The 20321-nt window shown below is 47.7% G+C and overlaps 1 protein-coding gene across 1 annotated transcript in view; it reads right to left on the bottom strand.

Moving 5' to 3' along the window:
• The window catches only part of LOC119405199 (sodium/bile acid cotransporter), a 29036-nt gene extending 9143 nt beyond the window's left edge, over positions 1-19893 (bottom strand). Inside the window, exons 1-2 of the mRNA XM_037672015.2 lie at positions 19446-19893; positions 6160-6396 (exon numbers count right to left, since the gene is read on the bottom strand). Coding sequence (XP_037527943.1) covers positions 6160-6396; positions 19446-19847 — 639 coding nt within the window. The 5' untranslated portion in view covers positions 19848-19893. The remainder of the gene's footprint in view (positions 1-6159; positions 6397-19445) is intronic.
• Between the last annotated feature and the right edge of the window lie 428 nt (positions 19894-20321).

The following is a 20321-nucleotide window of genomic DNA, read 5'->3' as shown; positions in this document are numbered from 1 at the left end:
GTTCTATAGACCCTTTAAGGCCCTGTGCTTCCAATTGGAACCATCAAGATTGTAGGTGAGTCAGTTTCCATCTGGTAAATAAAATAGATTGTTTTTTTCACTAGCACTCGTATCTAGCGTCTGCTCTACATATGCTACCAACCTGGCAGATTGAAGAAAGTGATGTCACGTGTGAACGAAGAAACTGCAGAAGCGCTCGCGCTGTTTCCGTAACTGTCTGAGGCAGAAGCTTTGACCCCGCAGAGGTAGGGCATTAATTTTAGCTTTGTATCGATAATGTGTATTTTTCGCTACTGGGTATTATGCTATACAATGACAGTAATTCAGGTAATTAACATAATAATACGAATAATATTAAATATTTAATTGATGTGAATTTAATTACAGCACTAATTACTTTTTGTTGAAAGGCGTAATAACGGTTACGGTTTTTCTCTTTCTTTTACTACTATGATAGTGCGCATCTCAAATTTTAAAAACCAGTAGCTGACATTGAACCGACTTAAGTCAGGCCTGAAAGGGTTAGAGCCATTGCTATCCAGACGGGTGCAAAGCGAAGTAGCGATATCTCGTATATTACATCTTCTACTGAAACGACGACATGTTTTTCGACCTGTGGACGTAGTCGCAATGGACTTGGCACTTCTCCGTATCAGCCAATAGGGAAGATTTGCATGTAATCTCACTACAGACGAGGCCACTAGCTCTGCGGGTGGCATGTCAACATGCCCGTCATTATCAAGCAAAACGAGGCTGGCAAACCGCACCGCCCACCGATGCGTGTACGCTGGAGCTTAATGCGTGGGGTGAAGGATTGCACAGCGATCTGCGCTTCCTCTCCAAACAAAACAAGGACACTCGCCCCACGAGAGATAAGATGATTCGAAACAATGAAGCACCGCCTTGCACGGAGCGACCGGTGTGGCCAGTGATGCAAAACAGCCCGTAACGCGCACTTACATCGCCATGGGCATTCTCTAGAGCACTTGAGTCACGCGACAGTTGATAGACCTTGGGTGCTATTATGGACACTGTCAAATTCCGCCATTGGTCAACACTGAATGGCCCAGAGGGCTGCTACGGCCTGTCTGATTGGCTTAAAATACCATCATTACAAATTTTGACAATATGGCGAAATTCGACAGTGTCCAGAATAGCACCCCAGGAGGTACAGAGACTGCGTAAGAACACTCGTGTACCGTACTTGGCTCGCATATTAAGTAGTCTCAGGTAAAAAAAACGAAAAAAGAACTCGTTCTTGCGTAGCAATTGGTGTAGTTCTAAATCCTACGCTAAATGCAGCTCCACTACTGTGTGAAACCTGAGGAAGTGCGTAGCACGGGCACCCAGCGATTCCCGTTCGTCTACCAAAGAATCGATGACGTAGATGTTTGAGATAAGCACGTACGGTTTCCCCAGCACGAGTAGAATCTTGTTAGGGAGACTCGCAAACTCGGTGTGCGACATGCATGCAACTTTTTGCTGCGTTTTATCGACTTCCTGCTTGTTACCTCAGTTGAGACACGTGTCGTGAGCAGTGAGTTCCGTCAGGCTGTTTCCCGCTTCAGACGTAGCGACGCAGGCGCCGGTGGGAGGAGCGCGCTTGGCGAGGCGGTGGCGCCCTCTCTTGCACGGCGCGGGTGTCAGCCGCATGCTTCCGAAGCGCCTTTAGCAATTTTAAGGCAATTATCGTGATTACTTCTTTGTTATTTATTTATTATACTATTTTAGACCTTCCTCGTTTATATTAACCCAGTTTTGAGCATTTCAAGCCCTGTTTTAGTCCTGTATTGAGCACTTGATTGTGTGCGTGATCACGCCACGTGAGATCATTTGATGGACAACGATCCGGGCTACTAAAGTGTTACGCACTTAAGTCACATGGTCCCTTATGCAGTTGCCTAAGACGACTCGAAGGCGACAGCCTTTTCAGTGAATTGTGCTGAGCAACCCCCCCCCTACACTCCAAAAGCTTTCTGCACCCAACGCAGCTGCCTCCGCGATCGGAGGCGTTGGAAGATTTCTGCTCCTCACGTGGTTTTTCGGTGCCTCCGGGACCCGCCCATCTTCGACCAAGCGACGATGCCATGTCATGACGTCATCGTGTGACGTCACACGACGTCACGATTAAGTCAACTTTTGACTAGCTGTGACGTCATGATGGCGTCATACTTTTTGACACGAGTGATGCAAATTACGAGTGATGCAAAAATTAAGGGATGACGGCACTGTATGACGTCATCATGTGACGTCACACAAAGTCACGATTACGTCAACTTTTGACAAGTTGTGGCGTCCTGCTGACGTCATACAGTGCCGTCATCACTTAATTTTTGCATCACTCGTGCTGACGCCGACGGTCAGTTTTCGCGTTTGATGAGGTATCTAAGGCTTTCGCCTTAAAATGCACTCCACCGTGGTGCGCTCATTGTCGGGTTGCGTACGGATACTCTATGCGCGCTTCAGTCCTGCAATATCTACAGCTTCCCTTATTCCACTGACACGCTATCCAGTGGAACTTGGCCGCAGCGAAGACTCAAGATATGTTACGTAAGCACAATAGAAACCAAGTCCTTGCTCGCTAAGAAGTTCATACTTCAGACGAGAAACAAAAGCCTCGAGATGTTGTAACAAGTGCCGCTTGGCGGCTGTACGCGTGCTCGCCAAGGAGCACTCGAGACGGCGAAGCAAATGTTTAGCCCTCTTAGAATATACGAGATTAGATATATTCGCAAGTTACTTGAGTTTCATGGCAGGACCCCTTTCGCGGCACGCTGAGGAGCTTACTGCCCACTCGACAAACCATTCAAGTTCTCGAGCCGAAGTGTACGCACAAGACCACGGGACATTGCAGATAATCACGAGAAAAGGCTCGCGATAGAAGGCACTCCTGCAGCTTGCGTTTCACTGCGCATCAAGAGTAGCGTTGAAGCGAGCTGTGTATATATAAACAGCTCGCTTGTTGTCCCTCTTGTGGGCACTGACGAACAGAAATAAACACGCGAAAGTGAGGTACGTCAAGGTATTGTCCCTTGCCTTACTGACGCCGCAGCGCCTGCTCTCATAACAGCAACGACAAAGGCGGTGTTACGCGCCGCGAAAGTTCTGATGTTTTCCGAAGCACACGTGGCTCATTGAAAACGTGCGAGTTTCCTGTGTGTGTATTTGTTTGTGACTGCGTACGTGCCGTTTGAGTGTTTATTGTCCAGCAGCTCGAGTAGCGTAGATTCCTATCTAGATATCTATATCTGCAAAGAGTAAGTTATCTTAGCGGAGGCTGTCATGGAAGGAAAGCTAGGTCGTTTTGCGCAGCGTACATACACCTCAGAATAAGCTACCAGAAAATTAAGAAATCCTAACTACAGTACTGATTATAGTAGTTATCCGGAATATTGCAAGCTTGCATGTGATGCTGAAAAAAAAAGCCTGTAATTATAACCTTCTGATAATGTTCCAGAAAACCAACTTGGTGGGACTGCTCGTTCAGCCTTCTAGCGCATGTTGTCGCGCTTCTGCGGTTGCACCACATTCTGTTCGGGGGCTTGGGAAAGCACAGTGCAACTGCTGCCCCGGGCTGCTTCCCGTTACCTCGCAGTGATGGAGCCCTGCTGTTCGCCGTACATTTAGATTTAGGTATAATAAAAGTCATACGGTCTCATATGGATTTGCCTAAGACGACTGGACGGCGAAAGTCAGGCTTCTTTTTTTCTTTTCTTAGGGGACTGTATCGATCACACAACCCTTCTCCGGGAATCTTTCTGCACCCGACGCGGTTTTACACTGCCTCCGGGATCGGAGGCATTGGAAGCTTTCTGCACCTCGCGTGGTTTTGCAGTGCCTCCGAGATTGGCCCGCATTTGACCAAGCGGCGATGTCACGTGGTGACTTCATAGTGACGTTACGTTCACGTCACACATGTCGGTGACCTGTGACGCCGTGATGACGTGACTGAGTGACGTCATCTCGTGATGGTGATTTCTTGCATCACTCGCGCTGACGGCGACGCCGCCGACGGCTTCCGCCTTAATAATAGTAACTGGGGTTTTACGTGCCAAAACCACGATGTGATTATGAGGCAAGCGATAGTGGAGGACTCCGGAAACTTCGACCGTCTGGTAATCTTCAACGTGCACTGACATCGCACAGCACACGGACCTCTTGCATTTCGCCCATCGGAATTGGGCACCTGAACTTTCTTTACTGCAGCCGGGTGAGTGTTTTGCTCAACAGAGTGCATTGATAGCAAGAAGGCAGCAACGATAAGTGTCTCGTCGACGCGTCAAGATAAGAAAGTGCGGATTCGACGAAACGATAAGGAATTACCCTATTATCTCCATTCTACACATGTTACATCTATTCGAAAAGGGAGAGGTCGCAACCCCCAAGTGCACGGCGCGGGTTTCTCCTTGTTCTCAGCATAATCGAAGTCAACAGGATGCACTATCAGCGTCAAATGAAACCCGAACAGCGGCACGCCTTCGCAGAGGTATATAGTGCACGCCGTGCTGTCATCACCATTGACAGGCGCGCGCATCCGGTTTGACCGCGCTGCGCACATGCGCGCCTGTCCATGGTGATAACTGGACGGCGTGCACTATATACCTCTGCGAAGGCTTGCCGCTGTTCGGGTTTCATTTGACGCCGATAGTACAGGGGGAAATAAGAACCTAGCACGTGACCTGTGCATCACCTGAGGGGGCACAATCTGATCGCGGCACCTCTTTGCAGCCGGTGAAGCAACGCACTGCTTCGACGAGATAAGAGAAGTCGGCCACTGTATTTTCGTATCGGCACTCGTGTATCACAATGCGTGCTTGCGCAGTTTTTATAGCATTGTCACCGGTTTGCGTAATCTAAGAAAGCTCTACGACGCACCAAGCGCAACATTTTTATCGGTAGCAAAACAAGCTTTCCGAGCTCTGTTTGCCCAGAACGTCATATATATGACATCGAGAAAAGAATGAGAGGAATGAAGCAGCTTATTCGTGACGAATAACATCGCGAAGCTAACAATACAGTCGAGGAAAATTTACGGAAAATAACTTAATTTCGTCGAAATAGTGAACTAGGCCGATATTTTTACTGTTTGTGTACATAAAGACAACAGCCGATTGTATTTTTTGCACTCATTTGCATTTATCCTGAGAAAAGCATTGCTAAATATACGTTGTAGGATCTAAAAGCTACGAACATCAAGCTCCTCTGTCTCTTACCTCCCCCCTTTTTTTTATAGTTTGAAAGATTGCGCCAGGATGAACATGTTAAGCAATTTTAGGCACAAGTAGCCCAACAACAAGTTCTAGATGTTCTGATTGGATCAGGTCATCTTCCAGACCATTCCAGAGATTGCAAGTGTCCTCCGTGGCTATAAGGCAGAAAAACTGACCGATTCATGAAACCTTTTGCATATCTTCCGAATTTCGGGTATGTCCGCGAGTGCTGCTTCAATCGTTCTGGACAGAGAAGAAAAAGAATTCCTTGATAAACGCTTACGTGCTATGCGTATCGATTGATTGCTATTAATTCTTATTAAGGCCCCTTTTTGTACTCAGCCTGTTTCTCAGCGTCGTTAGCGTTGCCGGCGGTGTGGCCGAGCGAACGATCTATTGGCACAGGGAACTACGCAAGAGCAACCGCCGAGCGCCGCGTAGAATTAATATCAGGGATAGAGAAGATAGCGAAAGGAGGAAAGAAGGCAAAGGTACAGCTTAAGCGTGAAGAGGAAAGCGTAGAAGGAGCGTAGCTACCGAAGAGAGAGCACAGCATGAACGCACGTCTATTTATACGATGTACTCTACGTACACTAATCTGTGTCGACACGTACAATCCCCTGTCTACACCTCGAATTCTATATACACCTTCCATCACCTGTTTATACCTTTTACCGCCTGTCTATCCTTACACCTCCTATCCCCTGTCTACACCTCCTATCCTCTGTCTAAACCTCCCATCCTCTGTCTAAACCTCCCATCCTCTGTCTAAACCTCCCATCCTCTGTCTACAGCTTATTTCTATCTACCCTTTCTATCCTCTGTCTACACCTTGAATTATATATACACGTTCTATTCTCTGTCTTCTTGAATTTTATCTACACTTTCTATCCTCTACCTGCAGCTTCAATTCCATAAGCACCTTGAATTATATCTACACCGTTCTCACCAGAGGCATGAAGAGGAACTGGCAGGCAATGCCGAGCAGGGGGGCCAGCGGCTTTTTTAGCGTGGTGATGATGAGGTTCACGTCTATCTGGCAGCCCATGCTGATGTAGTTGATGGACACGATGATCCCGATCAGGTACGGGAACGACTGCTGAAGGACCGTAGGGCTACGCAGGACGGCCACTAGGTAACTGCTTTCCGTGCAGTTTGTTTCGACTTCGTTCTCCAGAAGGCAAGTCTGCGCATGAGTTCAGAGAAAGTGAGTCAGTTATGTTCGAAGAGAGAGTCAGAAACAGAAGCTGACTCTTGTAGCGCCCATACAGAGTCGTAAGTCATGGAAGATTAGAACTTCGCCAGTGATTAGAACCAGTGTTTGAAACATGCTGCTTTAGGATGTTAAGTTTCTCCAACTTAACGTTTTCATTGTTGACGTACACTACAAATGGCGCATCATGTCTATAAACCTCTAGAGTGACCTAGCAGCATAGCGGCCGCTTAGACATCTTTAGTCACCTGTGTGTAGACACGCCTATAAACATCTGTAGTCGGAGACTTACATTGTGGCGTTCAGGCACTGCAAAAGCACTTGAGTAGATTGATAAGGCATATAAGGGTTTAAGATCTCAGAACTTTATTTTCTTAATGAAATATCAATCGTCCAGTCGGCTCAATGTACTTTAAATATTACGATGTTGTTCTTCGATGCGTGAACAGCTTCAGAGGAGGTAAGCCGTGGTCTAAATAGTTCGAATAATATGGGATCTGCAATAAAAAGTCCCTGGATGAAAAAAAAAATATTGGCCTAGTTGGTTCATTCTTGCACATGTTGTTTACACGCAAAGCAAGGCGAATAACTGTTCCATACTGAATTTGCTTTGTGTGGCGCATAACCACGTCGGTCTAGTCACTGAACTTGGTATAATAGATTGGCAGCACGGCCAAGGGACAATCATAGCTACATTGAAGTGCTTGTCTCCCGGTCGGCAGCATTATCCTTCCTCGGCGAAACATGGCACCCTGCGCTCAACAGTACTTTTTTACCTCTGTTGCAATACTTTTGCACAAGTGCAACCTTCTAACAACATGTCTGGGTGTAGGTTTTCAGCGATTCCAATCTAACTCACTTTAAAACCCTATTGAAGTTCTAGCCGTTTAATGTACGCGGTTTTATCATTCTTTCGTTTTAATGCATGCTTTAGCCACTGCAGAGGTACCGTGGTTACGGTGCTCGGCTGCTGACTGAAGATCGCGGGTTTGCTACCAGCTGTGTCACCGGTGATAGCGACAAAAAAACAAATGTGTCGGGCACTTATCAGCTCGTGCTCCTATTTCCGTTGTCACGTTGTAGACTTAAGTGAAACTTCTCGGATCAGGCGAGTCAGAAGACGTCTGCGTCCCACGACTTCCTTGAGAAAATACTCGTTGACTGTTTTGTCTTGAGCCACCAGTAGATTGCGTAAGATAAGGCTGTCATCGAGTCGTGCTTGCAAACACTCCACCGATACACACATTGTAAGAGCCTTCTCCGTGACCTCTGCATTTAAGTGAGTTACCGATCTCGGGAAGTGTGGACTGATAGACTTGTCTTGTTCTATCGCAACTCAGACCGAGTGGGAAAGGACGAAATGCGAAAAACATACGCTAAAGAAAAAAGACAAAGGAGGCGGAATGTTTCCTTTCCTCTCGGTTGTCCTTTGCTATTTTCCCTTCACACTCGACCTGGGTTACGCTAAGACAAGGCAAGGCTATGTTGTAAAAACTCGGCCAATCTGCCGCACTTGTGAACTCTGACAGATATTTTTCCTTTACCCCTGGCAACGACAAGGTCGTGCTTGCCCGCGCGGATTTTCGATCGCACTACGCAACGTTATCTCAGCTTTTTTTTTTCTGAGAACGTAACGCCGCTCAAGAAAACGAGGATCTTCTCGAAACGTGGGAGGCCAAGCTCGCCTCAGAGGACCTGGACCAACAACGACGTCTCGTCGCCAGGGCCAAGGAGGCAGCGAGGGCCAAAGGGTTCCTGGAATGAGGAGACCTCTCACCTAGGGCAGACGCGGGACTAGCTCCGCGATACCGTTTCTTGCAATAAACGTTTATTCCTCCTCCTCCTCTGAGAACGTACTAAGCGGGTGGAATCGCCGCTCGAGGACGGCAGCCCCGGCTATCCGAGAAGCCAGGCGAGTGAGCCGAGGCGCAAGATTGGTGTCACGTGTTTATGAAGTGACAAGCCATGGATATATTTTCGTAGACAGTGTGGCGTCTGCACAGGTGTGCACACGGGAGGGAGCTCGGGGGGGGAGGGGGGGGGGGACGTCGCACTAGGCCTCTTTTTGGAAGGAAACCCCACAGGAGCTACTTGTCGAGGTTGCTATCTCTCGCGCACTCACAAATTTTGTGACAACCGTCACCGGAAAATGGCAGCTACACCTGCTCTCGACTTGCAGTCAGTCTGTCGCCAGTCGTGGTGATATCGCTCACTTGACAACGTAAACACAAGCCGCCCACACTCCCGGACGCTCCCATCGTGGTGCAAGACTTGCGACACTCGTATTCAATCTGTGAGCGGTTCGCTCCGCGCCCGACGCCCCGTCTGAGATGCGCGCCTTTTGCATCCCTGATAGTGGCTTATCTTTCTTGGAGCCCCCCCCCCCCCCATGACTTTGGAGACTCGCGCACGATGGTGCTGAGCTCACTGCTACATTAACAATAGGCGTGCGGATAATCGCAACGTTCGCATCGATAGACAAGGTGGGGCGGCAGGATTTCATGCGTACAGAGCTCACTGCTACAGTAACAATAGGTGTACGGATAATCTCAAAATCAGGCCGTCGTGTACAGCAAGTCAGTACTTCATTTTCGTTTGTGCTGCCATTACCAAGCTCTTTTTTTTCGAACTCGTCTTATGTGAGCAAGGGGGAGGGGGGCGCTGTGGTAAAACTGTGGTGCCTCCCCCCCCCCACAAGAATGAATAACTCTGCGCACGCCAATGTTGAAGTCACTGGAAAGCAGAACGTCTAGCTATGCCCGCAGTTCCATGAGGAAAGAAAAGCTATGGTTCACAGGCTGCAAAAGCGGAGCTCTATACGCACTTGAGCTTCAAAGGCGCCGCCTTTCCCAAAGAACACGCGGCAATAACGAAGAGAGTTCAATGACTCCTGAATGAACACCTGTTGACATGTGGAATCAACGGATGAGAGCCCCAGGCGGAACGAGGGCCGGTAATGTATACCAGGCTAACACATCGCCACCACCGACTACATGACGTGGTTAAACATCAAGTACTGAGGAAAGAACACATAAGGGCTCATCCTATAGTGTCTCCGCAAATTAACGCAAGTCTACCAATCAGGCTAATGCAAAAACGGAAAATAGAGACAAAGGCACGAACGAATATTCACCGCCAATAGGAATCGCATTCTCCCAATATCATATTCGGATTATTTCGAAGCATTTATTAACGAACCTCAAGCACTTTGGCCGTTTCTATCTACGTATCTATCTAGACGCCTACGTCTGGGCGCTCTCCCCCCTGGTATTCTCCCCAACTTATAATATACCAAAATTGGCATAGCAGGGGATCAGTGTGTGACGAACACGATTCACTGGTCATGGCATGAACAACGCAAAACGCCTGTCGCGTACGTCATGAAACGCTTTCCATCGGTCAAGTGTGGCACATACCCGCATACCACAGTTCATGTTATGCGGGTATGTGCCACAGGCAGGGCTGGGCAAAGATACTTTGAAGTTGTATCGCGATACGATACAAGATACTCGGGCAAGAAATATTTGAGATACAGATACAAAATACTCGCGGAATAATTGTACCCGATACGATACTTCCCAATTGTATCTTAAGATACTTCAATACATTTGCAAATTTGCTATTATATATCTATATAATGAAGCAGCAAAGGCCTATGTAGAAATGTGTTTACTTGAAAATTTCTTAACTGCGACCAGCTTTGTTTAATTTTAACAAAATACCTGTTTGTATCACAAGATACAAACTTTCTTGCTCAAGACGTATTAGTTTCATTTATAAACGACTTATTGGGATTTGTTTGGCTGCTTAACATGACAGCTCTTTAACTGCTGCGCTGTTAGTTGTTTTTGCTTGACACTTCTGTAGTTTATTGGTGTCGCTGCTCTACTTGGTGACTAGCTAGCTGGTTACCATCTACCTGCAAGTGCCTTCGCACGATGGCGCAAATTCCGCTGTGCAGTCTTACCTTGTCCGCAAGCATATTGTTTTCGTAATACCGCATCCATCGGCAGGTGTACAGCAGCAATAACGTTGGTAGCGGTGTTGTTTGTGACGCATCATGTAAAGACGATGAACTACATAGTCGGCGCTCCCAATTAATTGAGGACATAAAACTGCAGTGAGTTTTCATATTTTACTTATCTGCTGGCGTAAAGCGTTCGTTAGCAACATTCACTAACGTGCAATCTTTTACCATTTATTCTCAGAGACAACCTGAGCTGCCAGGAAACGTCTCAGAAGTGTTCTAGAGGCACAAAGCGCCGCAGGGTATCAATGCTATTCACACTATTGCCACTTCCGGCACTGCTTACCTGCGGATTTGTAACAATAAGAATACTTTAAGGTGACCTAAAAAAAGGAAAACGAATATATTTAAGTCATATAGCAAAGTGGTTCCGTATTAAACAATCAAAGTTAATTAGTATACAGGGTGTTTCACGTAAGTAGAACCCAATATTAAAAAAAAGAACAAGTGGTTAACCGCCGCTGAATGAAACCAAAGGTATTTGGTTTGCCGTCGTGTGGCACTCGTTATGGTATGTTTTGTACTAAGCTTAACTGGTGAATTAAATAAGGTCAATTATGCGACATGGCGACATTTTTAATATCCACTTTAGGAACAACTGCGCTTCGAGACATCGTAGAGCGAATTTAAAAACGACCGACCCAGTTTTTTTTTTTTTTTTTTTGGCAGCGTACATGCTGCGTGGTCAATGTTTTTGGGCTTTTAGAGAAAGCCCGCGAAATATGAAATAAAACCACGTTCGCAGACAGTTAAAAAAATTAAAAATAAAGCAGAGAGCGTATTTCAGAAGCAGCTTACAAAAGACATATTACAATAAACAGGTGGGCGAAAAACTATGCGGAGGACTAGGTAATGTATGGGATGCAAAAACGGAAGACAGCAAGGAAAGCACTTGTGCTAACAATCAAGTTATCATTAAAAGAGCTTATCGAATAATTTAGCAGGAAGAACAAAGACACAGTAAGTCAAAATATTTCCTGTTACGTAAATGCTTGTTCTATTGCATCTAACGTCAGCACCGATAGTGGGACGCTTGTTGGAATCTCCTTTGCATGTAAGTCAATCTCATCGTACTATGTATTCAAGCTTGCATCCACAAGATCTTTCACATTGCTGATGTGTGAAAGGCGCGAGACGCAAAGCAGCCCCATTCTTGCATTCTTGAGACATTGCAACGAAGCATCACGCAGGACAAACTTCGCAGGACAAAGCATCACGCAGGACAAACACAACTAAAAAAGAAAGAAAACATCTAGAAAAGAAAGGTAGGCTGCGCGTAGACGTTCGTACGCTTGTTTTTGTCGCGATGGCTCGAGCGCCATCACGTGGCTCTGCTCGGGACGCTTAAATATCATCGCCTGTGCTCGCTGGAGTGCTCTGGCGGAAATATACAAGAACTTTACTGTCGTTAGATTTGTTCAGGTGGCTTAGTGGCAGCAATATCAGCTTGAGAACCGGAATTCCGGTCGACATTTATTGTTTTGCACGGTGGTGTTTCTATAGCAGTATCTTGTATCTTAAGATACACGATACATTATCGAATGTATCGGAAATACAGATACAGATACTCGTTTTGCAAGACGTATCGCGATACAGATACAAGATAACAAAAGAGTATCTAAGATAGTATCGAAGATACATGTATCTTCGATACTGCCCAGCACTGGCCACAGGTGATTCACAGTCTCACTCAGCACAGTAACCGCGAACATACAGATTGGAACGCAAGGCAAATGAGAGTGCTGAAGACAGAACACCCCTGAAAGACGCTCGACTGCCATCCACCCGTCCACGTGGTCCGGCAGAATGACGCAGTGTTCTCTTCATCTCTCATGAGGCTGGGCGATGGCCGGGCCCACGGCCGAAACGTCAAATAAAGCTTCTTTTCACTTGTGCGTCAAACACCTTGCTTTTGCTATTACTCCCGGATCCGGCGACACCTTTCCTCGAAGATATATATATATATATATAATGTGGCAATTCGTCATCTGTGTACATACCGAGGTCATATACTTAAGAACCGCCTAGAAGTGCAGTAAGTACCGTATGTTCCGTATAACAACTACTTCGCTTAATCCGGTTTCATTGTCGTTGAGTTAAACTGAAAACAAAACAAAAAAAGTCACAGTTTCGCCGCAAAGGCGAAGCAATGATTGCGATAGCAATAAATTGTAATGTAACGCGAAGAACGGAAAGCAGCTCGAAATTGCCAGCGCATCGCTCGAGCCCAAAGGACGCACGAAAAGAACGCGCACAGGACGAGCGCGAACTAATGCGTCACAGATCGACACTTGAAGCGCGCTGCTCAAACATAAAGCAGGACGCACGAAACAAACGAACAGGTACACACAAGACGACCGCGAACTAATTGTCACAGTTGTTACTTATTTCTGTTTGAACAGCGCGCTCCTTTCGCAAACGCGGCAGCTGCAGCGAGCGAAGCGAAGCACCCCACCGGCCGCCCCTTCTTGTGATAAGCGCACGAAAGCGACGACGCCCTGTAGAGCGAACAGAACGGCGTTCGCAGGGGCGGGGCGACGATCTTTAAAGCGCGCAACACGCGCGCACGTCGCGCCATCTATGTGGCCACTAAGAAAGCATGCTGAATTACATGGTGTATATAAATCGCTCGCCGATAGCAGGCTGAGAGACGGTGCTGTCGTGGCCTAACGTCTAACGCGGCGGGCTGCAAAGCGAGAGGTCGCCCGTTCGATTCCACGCGTCAGAAAGAATTTCTTAATTATTTTTCTTTGTGGCCTTTCTATATATATACATACTTATACATATACGGTGAATGACGGCGACGGGGACGGACATTTTCCAGGCGAGACTGTCCATATAATTGCTATCGCAATAAAAGGGAGCCTCTTTGGCGCATGTATATGAAGCTCAACTTTGCCTTCGACATGCGCGCATGGCAACGAGCTTTCATGAAACTTGTACAACCTAACCAACAAAATGCGAAGTCAAGAATGGCGCGCCATTTCGTACGCTCTCGGTTCTGCTGTTTCTGAATGCTATCGGTTAGAGTAAGCACTACCCTCCCCCTTTGTCCGCTGCTATCTATTATACTTTTATCACCTTAACTTCGCGAGCACAAACGTGTCTATACGCAACACCTGCCTTTGTTTCCGCTCTGCAAGTTTTACTTTCGTTCCCCTTAAGTAGCGAGAAACGGTTGCCTGTTATCATGCGGTGCACCTGAGACCACGCATTGTTCGAAAGTCAAGAGATAGGACGGGAAATCGTACTCTTGTTCGCCTTGAGTCGCTTCGACACACGAGCTGTGATGCTCAAACCAACAATAATATCTGGGGTTTTACGTGCGGACACCACAATATGATTATGTGGCACGCCGCAGTGAAGGGCTCCGGAAATGCGTGGAGGGCGCAGCGGAGGGCTCCGTGCACTGACATCGCACAGTACACCAGCCTCGGGCATAAAAGAGTACCTGTTACTTTTTTCTGTTGCGTCATGAATTGGTAAATATACACCGTATTTTCTCGCATACAACCCACCTTTGCATATAACACGCACCCCTAACTTTAACCCTACAAAGAGAAACAAAATATGCATATAAACCTTGGATATAACCCGCATCCCCCCCCCAACCCTTTGTTTCACACTTTTTCCCGTTTTTTTTTTTTTTTATGCGGATTAACAGGCGCAAATACGGTAACTCTCTTTGTAGATACACGTTCACTCTCCGAAGCGAGTATAACCTTCTCCAAAAGAGAGTTATATAACACTAATTGTTGGGGTTTTACGTGCCAAAACCACGATATGGTTATGAGGGAGGCCGTAGTTGCGGGCTCTGGAAATTTTGACCATCTTATCGCGCGCTTACATGTAAGTATACGCGTCTAACATTCCGCCTCCATCGAAATGCGGCGGCCGTGGCCCGGATTCGATCCCGCTACCTTCGGGCCAGTAGTCGAGCACCATAACCATTAGACCACCACCGCGGGTAAAGGAGTTATATATGTGAAAAGTCAGGACTCACCAAGAAGACTAAAGTGACTTTCTTAGAATGTTCGCCATATATTGTGGCAGCCAGGTAGGCCTCCCACGCACAAATTTTTTTCTTCGTAGCTTATAAATGTTGAGTGGAGGAGGACGTGGCTTTATATTTTATTTTGTGTTTATCGATTGTGTAACACCACCTCCTGGCTAAGGCCTACATCATTCCATCTGATATAGGCGTATGTTCCTGGGCGGCCATGAGCATAGACTATAGATGCGGTTTGCTCAGAAGGTGTTGAGGAGCTCTTGTTATTATCGTGTTTATGAATGTTTCACTGTCGTTGAAAACACAATTTCGCTGAACCAAGGAACGAGTAAAATGTTAAGCATAAGAGTTCAATACTGCGGTATTACGGGCTAAAACTGCGACATGATTCGGATGCACTCCGCAGTCGGAGTGTCCACATAAATTTTTACCATCTGGGGGTTCTTTAGCATACGTCTTAATCTGAAAGGAAAGGAAAACAGTTGTCATCTACGAATTTGGTCGCGCAGTGCTACAAGTAAAAACCATATGAAGTTACTCCACGCTGGGTGTTTTGCGTTTCGCCACCATCGAAACGCCTCCGCTGTGACAGGAAAATCGAATCCGTAACCTCGAGTATTGCAGCAGAAAGACATGCCGGCGCTCGGGCGGCCACGGCGGGTGAAACACAAACGTACTTGCCTGTTGTGGTTCTTTTCCGTGCGGAAAACTTGGAACGATAGTTGTCTAAAACATTTTAAGGAAATAATTCGCCCCCGCTCTGTTATCCAAAAACTTATTTATTACAACAACAACACAGGTAGAACAGGTACTGGATGTTCCATGTCCTGTATTTGCCACCCTTCAATAGGCACCATGACTCGACTAGTGCTGTCATTAGTAATGAGGCCGAAGATGTGCCAATACCTGCAGTGCGAACGTGATACGCCTGAGATCCTGCCTGAGATCCTTGTATATTAGGCTCACGCGAATATTTTAAATGCGAATGCATTTCTTAGTCGGGCTATGTGAGGCATCCGGCGTTGTCCGCGGCGCCCTCTCCCATAGCAACAGCTGCGGGCGCGCGCGCTTATCCTCGCACCTAGCAGCCGGAGCATGTGGTGCGAGAGAGTTGGAGAGGGTAGGTTCAGTGCCTCGCCGCTCCTTCTTTCGCCGTTCGCTCTCTCCTCCCTGCGCCCCACTCTCCCGTCCGCTCGCGCCTCACTCAGGCTAGTGAAAGAAACCCACGTGACCGGTATGGCAAATTGAGGGGCCATCCATTGACTGGGATCAGAGTTAAAATCTGCGTTCCGTCTCTCTCCTCCCAACTCTCTTCAACCCCCTCTCTGGTGGGATCAACTCCCTTTCCTGCGGGAGGCGCGCTTTCCGCCGCCTTGTTGGCGCCGCCGACTTTGAAATCCGTTAGAAAGTTTCGTGTGTGGCGTTGGTAAGGCATGTGTTAGCCGTCGTCGCTCGTCCGTTTCATGGTGCTCGCTCGCTGTGTGCTTGTGCGACGCGATGTTTTACGACTCGCGCTGTTCGTGCATAGTGCTTTGTTGCTCGAATACTTCCAGAACAAGTCCCGGAATATATGTGCCGGCCCCCAAAAGAACGACAGGTGAGCGGTTTTCATTGTGTCAATTTGAATTCACGTCCGTACCGAGTAGCTGTTCTCTGCAGTGGGGCTTCAGTTTGTGTTTTCAAAAATGACTGATTTGAAAAGGGCACGATGCTGCGTTTAAATCGTTATACGAACAAGCAGCGGACATGAAGCCCATGCGACGTAACTATAGTTACAGGTTTAATACTCTCACAGAACAGCGTGCTTTAGTGTGTGCTTTGCATTTGTCTCCGGTTAATTACTCGCCATCGTCCATAACCACGTTTGTGAGACATTAGGTAGATGTATGAAAACTTGTGCTGCTCTGAGACGAACAAACGAGTTCACTTTTGCACGAGTCGACGGCGCTCTTTATCTGATTGAAACTTGCCCTTCAGGGTGTATTTCGGAACGCAACACAGCTGATCGGTGCGCCCAGAGAAAAGCTGAAGATTTGCAGAATCGGCGCACTTCAAGAAGAGATGCCATGAATCATCCGATATCAGCCGTTCATTATCACTAGTTATATGAAAATCAACGTTTTTGGAAATGTAGTCAATAAAGTGCGGCCAATATTAGTTGTGTTATATGTGGAGTTCATTTTGACATCTTTAAAATGATCTTTACATTATTATTCTTTTTTTAGGTATTTCAACTGCTTTCATTGTTTTTGCATTCCAGGAATGTTCAATTTTGTTAGTTATGATAATTTTGTGCAATATCGTGCGCATATATCACAAGCTGTTCTGCACTTTTCTCAGTATAAAGTTGTGTTTTTGAATATGCGCCCTAGTGTTATGTTCTGTTTTTTATTCCACTGTTCTTTAAGTTCTTAACTTTGCCGAGAACTTTCGTGTTGTTTAATGATCACGAACACGTGTATGTTAATCTCCTGTTGATAACTTCTGTTAATCTCCTGAGCCTGTATCGCACCACGTTTGATGAAAATGTTGATTTTCGGAAACGAGGACAATGAAACGAGACCAAAGATATTTTGTGTTGTGAGTGCAATTCATTCTTTTGCGTTCTGGCACATGCTGCACGACTGCAGTGTTTGCAGAATGCCTGATTGCAAATTGCGCACATTCAAACGCGCAACGAACGCGCGGCGCAGTACGCGCAGCGGATGCAAAAAAAAAAAAAGGGGGGGCCCGGCGCACACGCGGACGAGGGGGTCATAAAAGAAAGGGAGAAGGAGCCAGCGCACGCAAACAAAACAAAAAGAAAAAAAACCCGGCGCGCACGAGGGAGCTAGGAGAGGAGGCGCGGCTGGTGTTAGTGTTGCCATGACGACGCATACCGTGTGCGCCGCCATTCTGCCGTTCGAGTCTCTTAATCCCAGCCGCCAGGATATTAACTGAAGGGACGTTTGGCGCTGCCAGCGCTGACGTCATGAATTAAGCCGTCCTATGGGAGTTATACGGAGTAACCTCCCCCTGCCTCACTCTCGACCGTTCGCTGGCTGGGCGCCTCTCAAGAACATCCGGAAATGTGTGCTCGAGACACCGCTGTGAAACGCCGAGCCGAGAACGCTGGCGCCCCACTCTCCCGTCCGCTAGCGCCTCACTCTCGACCGTTCGCTTGCTGGGCGCCTCTCAAGGCGATGGCAGAAGTCGGCGAAGGCGAATGTCTGACGGCAACGGTACCCTCTCTCGGCGCAAGAAATGCATTCGCATTTCCTCACGATTCCCTTCGGGGAGGTGGGGGCACTTTTGTATGCTCACTTCTTTCTATTTTTCATCCCTTAATCTCTTTCTTCAGCGTATGACCTTCCTGCCTTTCCTTCATCTTTTTCCTCTTATTTCTTACACGATATTTGTCTACCTTAGCCCCTCTCTATAGACCCCGAATGCTTTCTATGTGCGACTGTTGCCACCTCCTTACTCAACCTACGTCTTATCACCTGGACGTGGGAGCCATCGCTGATTCTGCGGTTACGCGCGGTTCATCGGCACGTCGGCCCTGAAAAAGAGTGCGCTGGCCGTCTTCTAAACGCGGCCTCATAGGGATGAAGGAAAAAAAAAGGAAGGAGCGACGGCAGAGTGCGGCCGTTTCGTGAATCATCGAAGGCTTCGAAAAGTACCCTTCCGAAGCAACGAAAGATTCTTTGTTAGATGCAAACCTAACGAGAACCAACAGTCAAGCCACGGAAAGTATAGGGGACGTTACTTGCAGTAATTGTGATATAAGTGTGGACATTAAAGTGCACGAAAAGACAACTTGGTGTCGGCTGGGAACGAACCATGCAACCGTGGAATAACGCCTCAGATGTTCCACCAAATGAGCTATGGCGGCGGCGGTCTTCCCGCCCACTTTACCGGATATTTATGTGCATTTTAACTTCAGAGCGTTAGTCAGCGCCGCTCGGAGCCGTGACGGCGCGTGCGGAACACTTTTTTTTTTCCTGCTGGCGTCACGTAGCACTCGACCTTTTTAAAAGCTGCCAGGAGACCCTCGCACACTACCTGAATATCTCAACTCTGCCAGAACGACACCCTAGCTGTGAATAAACGAAATAAGGGGAATTTAAAGACATCTTTTTCTTCGTTAGACACAAATTTAACGATAACCAACAGACAATCAAGCCAGGAAAGTAGAGGGACGGTATTTGTAGTAATTACCGAAGAAGAGGGTTTTGTCAGGCTCCGTTATAGGAGTGGGGGCGTTTCTGTCCCAAGCCACCTCACGCGTTGCGAAATTAACAAAACTGACGTTGTCTGCCGCCGTGGGCTATTGTGTAAGAAATGAGACAGACCGAGGCTTCGAAGTAAGGTTGGCTAAATATAAGCAATAGCAGTCCGTTCCGTCCTTGCAAAGAGGCCTCCTCTTGTCTACATTTAGTCACACGAGCACAGAGTGACGCTTTTCTCTTCTGAGCACTTCCGGCCACCCCCTCCCCCTCAAATTTTCGCCTCCCACTCTTCCCCCCCCCCCTCCCCTCCCTTTCCAAGAGCAAACGTAGTCAAAACGCAACGTATAATTTTCTCGCCTAAAGAACTACCAGCCGCCTGTTTCTGTTCCAAGGAGTCAGGGGCGTAGCCTGAGGCTTTTTTCGGAGGGGGGTTCAGACAACTTTTATATATGTTTGTGCGTGTGTTTGTATGTGTGCGTGTACATATGCACATGCAAAATTGAAAATTCTAGGATGAGGGTTCGAACCCCCGCCGCCTACGCCAATGAAAAGAGTGAACAAGGATTCTGTGTGTAGAACAAGCCTTCCATTTTCTTTACATTTTCGTCAACGCTCCTGTTACAGCGCATCTAATGTGAACCTGCATTCCCGGTCACGTCAGACATCGACCGATTATTGCTTACAAGGACTGTCACATTTTCCCGCGCGAAGTGGTTGCAGCTACAGTGAATTGACATTGGCCATCTCGAACCGCTAGGCCCTTCGCTAGGCTCACCTTGAAAAATATCTTGGTGTAGCTGACGAAGACCCCGCGAACGGTGACGTTGAAGCCGGTGCCATTGACCTCTGAGTTCAGGTACAGCTTCGACAGGTCCACCGTGGCCACGCTCGTGTCGGCGATCGCCAGGGACACCGTACGATTGCCGGGTGTCGCGAACATCACCTGCACGACCACGTCTTCGTTCTCCTGTACGTTGATGCGGTGCGGAGGCTCGAAAACCATGACGTCGGTGTCGTTCCAAGTGCGTCCCTTCTCCTGAACGGCCACGCCCTTGAAGTCTTGTCCCGCGATCAAATCCCTTGCGCCTTCTGTCTCGATGCCGGAGGCCCAGCCCAGGACGAGGGTCCAGGACAGGCCGCACAGGACCAAGGAAGCGAAGGACCGGTGGACGTGCATTATGAGAGAAACAGAGCGGTTTCACCCCCCGGCAGCCGGAGGGATACTGGAGGCGCGATGCTCCAGTAGCGTCTGCAAGAAAAATAGACGGTAGGGGGAGACACTTGTACATATCGCCAATACGCTTTATCGGCGGCTCGATAACAATGGACTCAGGGGGGCAAACCCGTCAAGAAGAAGCGTCAGCCCGCCGGGTGGGGTTATCGCGAAGCCGTTGTCGCCGGTGCGGCACGCGCGTTTTTACGTAACTTTGCATACAAAGAAAAGTTTGAGATACTTTGAAGAAGAGCTTGGACGCGGCGAGAGCTCAGTGTCCTTGATGGTCGACGTGGCTGTACCATCTATCGGTGACGTCATCGCGTTCCCGTGTTTTACGAAGACAACTCGTAACCCCTCGTGCAACCGTCGTCGCGAGTTCCCTTTAGTCTTGGTTCATCTCGAGAGTAGAGCACTGCTTTCCATTATTTCTTTTTT

Source organism: Rhipicephalus sanguineus, chromosome 9, assembly GCF_013339695.2.
Source record: "Rhipicephalus sanguineus isolate Rsan-2018 chromosome 9, BIME_Rsan_1.4, whole genome shotgun sequence".
Lineage (NCBI taxonomy): Eukaryota > Metazoa > Arthropoda > Arachnida > Ixodida > Ixodidae > Rhipicephalus > Rhipicephalus sanguineus.
Note: the sequence above shows the minus strand (reverse complement) of the source record. Positions and strands in the feature narration are given on the sequence as shown.